Source organism: Gymnoscopelus braueri (assembly GCF_963280865.1).
Source record: "Gymnoscopelus braueri genome assembly, chromosome: 1".
Classification (NCBI taxonomy): domain Eukaryota; kingdom Metazoa; phylum Chordata; class Actinopteri; order Myctophiformes; family Myctophidae; genus Gymnoscopelus; species Gymnoscopelus braueri.
Window position 1 is genome coordinate 57,235,571 of NC_137603.1, and position 12,177 is coordinate 57,247,747.

Sequence of the window (12,177 nt, forward strand, 5' to 3'; positions counted from 1 at the left end):
TGCAAGACCATATGAGAAAAGAAAGGCCTCGGGCCAAACAGGGAGATGAGTATTGGTTTTTTATAAAGCATTTTGCATCGATTTCCAGAAAGAAAGGGAGTAAGGGAGAAGGAGAACGATGGATAGAGAGAGAGAGAGAGAGAGAGAGAGAGAGAGAGAGAGAGAGAGAGAGCGACAAAAGGATGGAAAGGAAGGAAGGAAAGGGAGCGAGAGAGAGAGGGCAGAAAGGCAGAATCATCTTTCTCCACTTCTTTCATACAGTCAACCCCAAGGAAAAAAAATAATAAAACTGGACAAATTGAACAAGATAGTTTTAGAATTCCGAGCCGTTCTAAGTTTTGGGTTTGAGTATAAAACGTCTCCCTCCATAAACAAGCTTTTATTAACCATTAAGGACCGGGAACGCATCCGTGTCATTTTTTAGATTTGAGGAAAAAAAATTACACTTTGGCTATTAAAAAAATTGCAGATATACAAAGCTCGTAGCGAGTCACCGAGTGCCACGCTACGAGCTTGTAGATCTGCTATTTTTGAAAAATCGTGAAAATGTGTGCAAAGCTTTGAATATATATATTTTTTAAGCAAACATTTGTAACTCAAATCTTTGCCTGGAACCAAATATTTTGAGATATATACAATTCAGTGCCTCTCAGTTGGAGAAGAACATTGTGATTTCATGTAGATATAGTATTTTGGGGTTTTTAAAGTGTACAGTTCCTCATGGGACTTGTGAAACTTGGTAGAGAGTAACAGAAGTTTAGTGATAAAACGTCCAAATACACGTAATTGTGGGGGTCCTTCATATTACGAAAAAAGTTTGAGAAACACTGATATAGCAACATACGTTTTTTTTCTATGAAAATTGTTGGGATTTAGAAGACATTTGTAGAATCGGCTTCAGGTCTTAATGGGTTAAGCGCGGGAATTGTGTTGGACATTTTTTGTACAAAGCATCTCAGAGCAGGACTTTGAAACCACAGTCCTGCTGTTTGTTTCATTGGCATTCTCAATGCAACCCCACTTCCCTCAGTCATGTAATAGAATTTGACAATGAGTCAAGACAGCTTGTATGTGTGTGTGTGTGTGTGTGTGTGTGTGTGTGTGTGTGTGTGTGTGTGTGTGTGTTGTGTGTGTGTGTGTGTCGTGTGTGTGTGTGTGTGTGTGTGTGTGTGTGTGTCTGTGTGTGTGTGTGTGTGTGTGTGTGTGTGTGTGTGCGTGCTGTGCGTGCACGCACCGGTGCGTGCATGCATGCGTGCACGTGTGTGTGCACGTGCACGAACAGGGCTCATGCTGTTCTTCTTTGTCGTGTGACTCTCTTGTCAGCCGACCTGGAAGCTGTTATGAGTGATTAAAGAGCTGATTACATCAAATGACGATAATAAAAAGTAATGCAGTGCCCTGCCAAGAGCTGTTTCTGAGGAAGGGGATATAAATGCACTGTGAAGCCATTAAGCAGGTTACCTTCAACAGTTTTGTTGGGTAAATCTTTAGTTTAGCATAATTCACGCAGCAACGAGGAGCAGGCTTTCCAGAGTTATACGCTTTCCCCGCATACAATTAAGAGTAAGAACTGAGGCAAAAATAAGTTCATCTATTAACCATAGACGTAATGACGTTAATGTAAAGAATTGACCTTGCATTGGACAATGTGTTGATCAAGATGTTCACATCATGTAACGAGTGACACCCAGTCTTCACAGTGACATACTATTATAAAGACAGTGACACCTATCTTATACAAGATTTAGATAACAGTACTGTCCGACTGTAGTTATCATTTTTAGAGTGCATATATACATATATATATATATATATAATATATATATATATATATATATGTAGATATATAATATATTAGTTTTTTTAAAGCGAACATTTCTAACTCAAATCTTTGCTTCATGGGGGTCCCTGGAACAAAACATTTTGAGATGGGGGTCTGCGGCCAAATACATATATCTAAAAATATTTTCTAAACATTAACAGTATGTTGCTATATCAGTGGTTCTCAAACTTTTCCATGTCAACGACCCCCAAAATGATATGTATTTGGCCGTGGACCCCCATCTCAAAATATTTTGAGTCCAGGGACCCCCAGAAGCAAAGATTTGAGTTAAAAATGTCTCTCTCTCCTTTTCTCAAAAATAGCAGATCTACAAGCTTGTATATCTGCTATTTTTTAATAGCCAAATAAATATTAAAATGACACAGATGCGTTCCCGGATTGAATAGGTTAACTGAATGCTTCCTCTCGATACGTTTTATATAAAATAACCACACAGCTTTCTTTTCTTTCTTTTTTACACAGAGGGTATATGAGTGTATTCTAGGTATAAGAGACAGCAGCAACACAGCACAAGGTTGAGAGAAATGAATATGTCCGTGCATATATATCTAGAGGCATGGTGCAGACATGCTGTGATGAAAGCTAAAAGATTGGAGCAATTTCCAGTCTTTGCCTTGATGAGGCCCCTGTAGCTAACTTCATAACTACAAGCAGTGGTGGAAGAAGTACTCAAATGTTTTTACTTAAGTAAAAGTATCAATACTGCAACTTAAAAATACTCTGGAAAAAAAGTCCGGAATTTTAAAAAAAATGACTTGAGTAAAAGTACAAAAGTATTGGTATCAAAATGCACTTAAAGTACCAAAAGCAGAAGGTACTCATCATGCAGGTTGTACTATTTCACAAGTTTTCAAATGTAAACAAATCTTTTGAAAACAGCAGATCTACAAGCTCACAATGCGTCGCATCGCGACGCATTGTGAGCTTCTAGATCGGCTATTTTCAAATGGCCGACATGTATATAGCCTAGGGCTGAAGTGGTTAATGTATGTTTTGTAATAATAATCAAAATCTACAAAGTAACTAGTAACTAAAGTTTTCAAATAATTGTAGTGTAAAGTAAAAAGTACAGTATTTGATTGTGAGATGTAGTGGAGTAGAAGTAAAAGTACAGAAAATTGGAAATACTCCAGTAAAGTAAAAGTACCCCAAAATTGTACTTAAGTACAGTACTTGAGTAAATGTACTTAGTTACTTTACACCACTGACTACAAGTCCTCAATCTAAGCACACTATTGGAACAGGGTCAGTCTTGGACACTATGAGGCAACAGGTGTCTTTTATTACAGTAGTTCTCAAGCTTTTACGTGTCATGGACCCCCAAATTGATAAGTATTTGGCCACGGACCCCCATCTGAAAATGTTTTGTGCCAGGGGACCCCCAGAAGAAAAGATTAGTGTTCAAAAAATCTAAATTAATCAAAAATGTTCAAAAATAGCAGATGTACAAGCACAAAGTGACGCACTGTGAGCTTGTAAATCTGCTATTTTTGAATAGCCAGCGTATAAATGGATAAAGTGGTTAAAATGATTGTGGTGCTACATGAGCTACTTTTGCTGGGGACCCCCTGGAACCCCCCCCCCCAAGGACCCCTGGGGTTCCCTGGACCCCACTTTGAGAAGCAATGCTTTATTACACATCTTGTCAAAAATCCATAGAACCTTCATACATCATTTTATTATGTTGTATTCATATTTATATTTTCTGGGTCCCAGGCTCCCAGCATTGGCCGTGCTATTGCGAGGGTGAATTAGTCTCTCTCTCTCTCTCTCTCTCTCTCGCTCTCTCTCTCTCTCTCTCTCTCTCTCTCTCTCTCTCTCTCTCTCTCTCTCTCTCTCTCTCTCTCTCTCTCTCTCTCTCTCTCTCTCTCTCTCTCTCTCTCTCTCTCTCTCTCTCTCTCTCTCTCTCTCTCTATCCCTCTCTGTATCTCTTCCCTCCTTCAGAACATATTAGGACTTGTTTCGTTCCTGGAAGTGATGTGTTTTTGTATGTGTTTGTTTTTAAACAGTACTAAAAGATAGATTTAGAGTTGTGTTAAACAGTGAGGGTGAATGAAATTGCTGCTTCTGCCAAAGTTCAGCAACGCTTTAACCCATTAAGACCTGAGGCGATTCTTAAAACAGTTTTTTGAAAAAAATCTAAAAATCTAAAAAGATCTACAAGCTCATAGCGCGGCACTGCTATGAACTTGTATATCTGCTATTTTTGAATAGCCAAAGAAATCTAAAGAGACACAGATGCGTTCCAGGTCTTAATAGTTAGCGTTCGTTCTTTGATCGATTGATTGAATACTTTATTAACAGTTTGCAAAAAGTACCGCGGTACAGTTATACAATAATACTAAAAGGATAACAGAAAAAAAGCCCTGATATGAGGGCTTGTTTCCATTGTAGTCCTATGTAAGCCTATTCAATTCATCAAGACATATAAAGACATACAATACTATACAAGAAATCATCAATACTAGGAGCAGTAACAGTATATAGTATACAGTGGGAGGTCATTTATTTTGGCAAGATAGAAGACTTGTCTTGGTCCAGCTGCAAATTGCAGACAGGTGTTCTATTATGGCGGTTCTATGTCTCTGCCTACGAAAATAAATCAAATAATTATGCAGATTAATTGACAGCTAGCGAGCCACACACACACACACACACACACACACACACACACACACACACACACACACACACACACACACACACAGTCACACACACACACACACACACACACACACACACACACACACACACACAGTCACACACACACACACACACACACACACACACACACACACACACACACACACACACACACACACACACACACACACACACACACACACACACACACACACACACACACACACACACACACACACGAGAGAGCAAAAGTGGAAATTGAGTTTTCACCACAACAATGTAATCATATATTCCATGGACTCCATGTCATATATAACAGTGTCGCTTGTGTATTCCTATTTATTTATTTTCTTTCTAACATGGTTGGTTGACATTAAGTGTACATTTCAAAAGGCCAACGCGTTCTTTTCTCCTGGTGTTGGCATTTCCACTAATGTTGTCAGGTCTCCCCACGACATGTCTCCATGATTGTGATTGTGAACGGCTACACTTTTCGGTCATGTTTGGTACAGTAGCACATTCCCCCCTATCAGAGTCGCTTTGTTTGTATGATAAATGTACATGGATTTATCTTGCCGGCGTTTTGCGGACGTATCGACAACTTGTACATTGTAAATGCTACAGTATGTGTACTTGCACGCATGGTGCTGGCTTAACCCATTAAAACCGGGAAAGCGTCCGTGTCATTTTAGATTTTAGCGTTGGCTATTCAAAAATAGCAGATATACAAGCTCACAGCGCGTGCAGTACAGTACATAGCAGAAATCAGAGAACTCTGAGAGTTCAATTAATCACTTTTTCAACCTGGCATCCCTATTTTTGGCATGTCATTATTATAGGCATAGATGTTTAACCCGTTAAAACCGGGAAATCATCCGTGTTTACATTTTTTGCGTTGTATATCTGCATTCAAAAATAGCAGATATACAAGCAGATATACACAGATCATGACGCGCTGTGAGCTTGTAGATCTGCTGTTTTCGAACATTTCGGGAAAATCTTGAAAGTGTGTGAACTACTGATTTAGAAGGCTTCAGGTCTTAATGGGATAACGGGACCTAACCTCACGTACAGTGTATAAAGGGGACATGCAGCACATGTTCACTGAACAGACAGACGTGGAATAATATCGCTATACAAATGTACAGTAAACTCAGTCATTCTGGCAGCTTGGCGTGAAATGGTATTGCCGGTGTAGAGGAGACTTTTTAGAGGAGAGTTTTTTTAAACATGTTTGTTCACAACACATAATTAAAACGGTCAAAATAACTTACAGTGTTAGCCCATTCCTAGATACGACACCCCCCAAATCCATCCATGCATCCACACACACTGTAAAAACATATCTATTGCTCAGATGATCTCTAATCATTTGTAGCACATTCGTAGTTCGTATGAGTCATATGCCTTTATTAAGATACACAGTACAATCCTCAGTGTACATTTATCCTCATACCTCAGAGCTGTGCAAATGTAACCAAATGAACCTGTTGAATTAAAGGGATAGTTCACCCCAAAAGGACCTTTTTGTTTTTGTCGCATTCCTAAGCCAATAATTTGATGACCGGCAGCGGTTCCGGTAGGAGACACAAAGAGTCTCCTTTGTGTCTCCTACCGGAACCGCTGCCTACCAGTCCGCTGGTTATCAATTATTGGCTTAGGAATGCGATAAAACATAAAAAATATCACCACGGGGTGACTAATCAATAGGAAAAAAAAACGTTTTTTGGATGAACTATCCCTTCAACACTGATGATTTTACTGTGTATCCTCTGTCTTTCTGTGGAGCTCCTCTTAGCAGGAATACATATCGTCACATATTATTATTTTAGTCACAAGCTCTTGTTAATAATTTTCAATGTTTAAATATGAATTAAACCCACAGAGACTTAACCACATTCAACCTGGCGTGGCATTGATTCGCGACACATTGTGTGAGCACAGTCTTACGCAGTGGTGTAAAGTAACTAAGTATATTTACTTAAGTACTGTACTTAAAGGGATATTTCACTTTCAAAAAAACCTTTTGTCATTTTATCATCTACTCAGGCCTTTGTGAACCCCCCAGACAGTTTTTAAGTTGCTTGATTCATTATTTAGATATTTGATATTCATTTTATCAGACACGCCCCCTTCCTATACGAACCCATTGTAACTTCAAACTTCATTTTAACCATGTTAGATTCATCAAAAACACCCGTCCTTGGTTCTGGTGACTCATCCTGCCCTCCTAATGCGTGAGGGTGCCGTGTTTTTTCAATTACTTTTTTCATTTTTTTCCCCAATTTTTTTGGGGGAAAATGAAAAAAATTAAATACAATAACAAATTTAAATAAAATAAATCAAAAAAGTAATCGGAAAAACACGGCCCCCTCACGCATTAGGAGGGCAGGGTGAGTCACCAGAACCAAGGACGGGTGTTTTTGATGAATCTAACAGGTTAAAATGGAGTTTGAAGTTACAATGGGTTTGTATAGGAAGGGGGCGTGTCTGATAAAATGAATATCAAATATCTAAATAATTAATCAAGCAACTTAAAAACTGTCTGGGGGGTTCACAAAGGCCTGAGTAGATGATAAAATGACAAAAAGTTTTTTTGAAAGTGAAATATCCCTTTAAGTACAAATTGGAGGTCTATGTACTTTACTTGAGTATTTCCAATTTCCAATACTTTTACTTCTACTCCACTACATCTCAGAGGCAAATATTGTACTTTTACTCCACTACATCTATTTGAAAACTTTAGTTACTAGTTACTTTGCAGACATAAATGATCACATTATAAAACGTACATTAACCACTTTAGCCCTATTTTATACCTATAGGCTATTTGAAAATAGCCGATCTACAAGCTCACAACGCGTCGCATCGTGACGCGTTGTGAGCTTGTAGATCTACTATTTTCAAATATTTTAGTACTTTTACTTTTGGTACTTTAAGTACATTTTGATACCAATACCTTTGTACTTTTACTCAAGTAAATTTTCAATTCCAGACTTTCACGTAATAGAATACTTCTACATTGCAGTATTGATACTTTTTCTTAAGTAAAAAATTTGAGTACTTTTTCCACCACTGAGTATAATATGGAGATACAAGGTTTCTGCCCGACAGAGGCAATATGTCACATCAGTCTCTCAGATATCTCATTCAGCTGAACATAAACCGTTGATTTCTATAAGTACACACAAAAAGAGAGAGAGAGCGAGTGTGGGTGTGTGTGTGTGTATATATATAATATGCTGTTGTAATCTTTGTAAAAAGGGACACTGACTTCAAACAGGTCTGGAATGGAAGAGCTGTGCCTTAAGCCTCTTGTTTCAACCAGTGATGCTAATACATTTCAAGCTTAGCGCTAATAAAATTGAAAACTAAATGGATGGTAATTGTTTCATGCATTTGAAGGCTGACGGTGCTCATTCCATTGTGTGTGTGTGTGCCTGTGCGTGTGTGTGTGTGTGCGTGTGTGTGTGCGTGTGCCTGTGTGTGCGTACGTGCATTCTATGTGCGTTTCAATTGTACAGAATCAGTCGTCTGTTCAACGGCACAGAGCCCATCGTGCTGGACAGCTTGAAGCAGCACTACTTCATAGATCGGGACGGAGAGATATTTCGCTACATTCTCAGTTTCCTCAGGAGCAGCAAACTGCTCCTTCCAGATGACTTCAAGGTACGTCCACACACACACACACACACACACACACACACACACACACACACACACACACACACACACCAGAGCATACATTACAGTGTGTGGGTATGTGTAGCGTTTTATCAGCTCTCAGAGTTTTAACCAAAACAAAAAAGAAAGTATGTGGAGAGTTCCTCTGCCCAGCGGCTGTAGTATGGTCTTCTATTGTTTTATTACATCGGGTCTTTTCACTAAATGTTCAGTGGACATGAGAATATTTGTCATTTCAACTGTTCAGGTGCTGTGGTTTTCAACGCTACGCTCCATTTTCATCCCGTCGGCAACCGAAAATTGCCGATCTACAAGCTCACAACACGTCGCGCACACATGTTGTGAGCTTGTAGATCTGCTATTTTCAGCACTCAAGCTGAAATAAGCACGCTAACTAAGTATGAATTAGGGTTTACACACTGCCTATTACTGGTTGCTTGTAATCTTGGCTGGTCTAATTTGTAGCCTACTTCTCGGCTTTGACGGACATTGTCCATGTCCTTAACAAACTCTGTGTGCATTCAGCTGTGTACGATTTCATAGATCTCCAAACCTGCCTTACTAAATCGTGGATTACTCTACTACAAGCCATTCAAATGTGCGCCTTTGATACCAGATCTCCTCTGTTTTACATGCAGTGGTGTAAAGTAACTAAGTACATTTACTTAAGTACTGCACCTAAGTACAATTTTGAGGTATTTGTACTTTATTTGAGTATTTCCAATTTCCAATACTACTCCACTACATCTTGGATCCAAATATTGTACTTTTACTCCACTGCAATTATTTGAAAACTTTAGTTACTAGTTACTTTGTAGATTTGGATTATTATTACAAAACATACGTTAACCCCTTCAGCCCAGACATTCTGCACAATGAGTACTTTACTTTTGGTACTTTTAAGTACATTTTGATGCCAATACTTTTGTACTTTTACTCAAGTACATTTTGAATCCGGGACTTTTACTTGTAACAGAGTATTTCTATATTGCAGTATTGATACTTTTACTTGAGTAAAACATTTGAGTACCTTTTTCCACCACTTGTTATGAACTCCCAGGTGCTCCAGGTTGATTTAATTGGCCTACGTGGAGTTATAGCCACTAATATTCACCACTTCAACCCTACAGTATTTACTGTAGCGGTCCCCGAAGGGTCTGTTCTCTGGCCCCCTCCGTTTCTCCCTCTACAGCAAATCTCTTTGCTGTGAATAGCTGATCTACAAGCTCACAGTGAGCTTGTTGTCTGCTATTTGTGTCCCTATATCCAGAATAGGGACGCTATAGGCTCTCGTGGCCATAATGCCACGAGACACCGGCATAGACACCGGGCTCAATATAAAGGGCACACTGTTTATTAGGGGTGTAACTATACATTTTAACAGCGATTCGATACGCATCACGATACATGGTTGACGATACGATACATGGACGATATTGGTTCATTCATGGCGATACGATACGATTCAATGATTTAAAATCGATACAGTAGCTATTTAGCACAAAAATATTATGTGTTTGAAACATGTGGATAGTGCAGGTTTTTTTTAGGGAAAAATGTATTATGGATATAAATAAGTAAACACAGTGATTCTCTGGCAAATATATGGACATTGTATTTGAACACATTATGGACAAAGCCGCACTTTGACATGAACACAGAGATTACACACATTTATCGATAAACCAAGAGTAGCGATATGTAATTAAATCCCTCTTTCTCTTTTTTCTTCTTAAAATTGCTAAATACAACGCACAAGAACTTATTATTAATAAAAAAACGATTCGATACGATATTTAGCTGTTTGCATATCGATATAGTAGATTGTTGAAAATTAAAATCCATTTTTCGATGCAGTTACTATATCGTTACACCTCTACTGTTTATAGTTTCTGTGTAAAGCAAAATGTTTCCTTGCCTGCATGCATCCCATTGGCCAAAGTGTCTCTGGCTGGCTTTGATTGGACACTCTATTCTGAGGTGTAAACTTTCAGCCAATCGTTGACCTCCGTGATACTTTGGTTTTTGCACTCCAAGACGTCTATCACAATCTTGATCACAGTAAAGCCGAAGGGAACCGTTGAGAAGAATTTGGCTACATTTCAATAGATTTCAATGACTATGAATCAAATGCTAGAATTAATATGGAGCAAATGTAATGTGAGATCTAAAAAAAGAAAGCAATTTAGGTCAAAACGATCTAGATTTGTGTAAAATAAGTGGCCGTGGTTGTAAATGGATGTTGGACAAAATGACACGTGACTGCAGTGACACCGTTATATGGATCCTTTAAACTTATCCTACATTTTCCGTCTCTGTAAGGATGCCAAGAGCATCAGCTAAATGCCTAACATGTCAAATGTAATTGCTTTACACGAAGATAAGTATTGAGAATATTTATTGGTAGTTATACATTGCCCTCTAAAGTGGGCCTTATATACTGTACCTGTACTTGCAAGACAAATTATGCATTTTGTACATCGTCACTCTTATCCTGAGTGACTTACCAACAGTGGTGGAAAGTAACTAAGTACATTTACTCAAGTACTGTACTTAAGTACAAATTTGAGGAATTTCGACTCTACTGGAGTACTATTTACAAATGTCAGTACTCCACTACATCTCAGAGGCAAATATTGTACTTTTACTCCACTACAATTATTTGAAAACTTTAGTAACTAGTTACTTTGTAGATTTTGATTATTATGAAAAAACATACATTAACCACTTCAATCCCATACACATTTCGGCCATTTGAAAATAGCCGATCTACAAGCTCACAATGCGTCGCGATGCGACGCATTGTGAGCCAAGACATGGCTCACAAGACATTGCACACATGAAAATGTGTGCAAATTTCCTCAGCCCGGACTGATAAGAGTATTGGTTGCTTAGAGCATTTAAAAGTAAAAATGTCACCATTAAAGGGATAGTTCACCCCAAAAAAAAATTAATTGACCTCATGGATATTTTTTTGTTTTTGTCGCATTCCTAAGTCAATAATTTGATGACCGGCAGCAGTTCCGGTAGGAGACACAAAGAGTCTCCTTTGTATGTCCGGAACCGCTGGTCATCGAGTTATTGGCTTTGGAATGCGACAAAAGCAAAAACATGAATTCAACTCTCCATGGGGTGACTAATCGATAGAAAAAAATATTTTTTGGGTGAACTATTCCTTTAACCCATTAAGACCTGAAGACGATTCTACAAATGTCTATTTTTGAATAGCCAAAGTGTAAAATAATGGCCTTTTAGCTCAAATCAAAAAGTGACACAGATGCGTTCCAGGTCTTAATGGGTTAAGAACCACCAGCAGCACCAGCATGTCCCCAACAATATTGCAACTCACTAAGATCCCCCACGACGTGCGTATTATTGTTGCTCCACGCCCACTTGACTGTCAGGCAGAGCTGCAGTAGCTCCCGGCCCGGGAACAAACATTTAGAGCTACAAGGCTTATCCTGGCGCCATTCTGTTGTGACAACGCTATAAAAACAACCCACTAAACCACAAGATTCCACACATACCCACAGATACTGTACACCTAGTAGAAAGGCAGCGAAGACAAAACCAACTTTGTAGCCAAGCTAATTCATTAGCTTTCGCAAATATACCCAATGAAAGGACATACGTTTCCTTCCAGGAATTTGAGCGTATAGGCCTTTTTTGTTGTCGTTAAAATCAGTGTGACTGATCATGTGAGGATTCAAAAACGACATGGTCACGGCAATGACTTCATGTGTCGCTGTACAGGCAGTGCATTGAGCAGTGGTGGAAAAAGTATTCACATTTCTTTCTCAAGTAAAATTATCAATACTGCAATGTAGAAATACTCTACATTACTAACACTACGTTACACTACACTACATTACACTACATTACGTAAAGTTAAGTAAAAATCTGGAATAAAAAATGTGCTTGAGTAAAACTACAAAAGTATTGGTATCAAAATGTACTTAAAGTACCAAACGTATAAAGTACTCATTATGCAGAATGTTTTCAAATGT

At 38.6% G+C, this 12,177-nt stretch overlaps 1 protein-coding gene across 3 annotated transcripts in view; it reads left to right on the forward strand.

Annotated features, from left to right (window-relative positions):
* The window catches only part of kctd15b (potassium channel tetramerization domain containing 15b), a gene marked incomplete at its 5' end in the record, with an annotated part of 58,650 nt that overhangs the window by 10,366 nt on the left and 36,107 nt on the right, over positions 1-12,177 (forward strand). For all 3 annotated transcript variants that reach the window (XM_080439578.1, XM_080439579.1, XM_080439577.1), the window contains one exon: positions 8,011-8,155. In XM_080439578.1, coding sequence (XP_080295704.1) covers positions 8,011-8,155 — 145 coding nt within the window. The remainder of the gene's footprint in view (positions 1-8,010; positions 8,156-12,177) is intronic.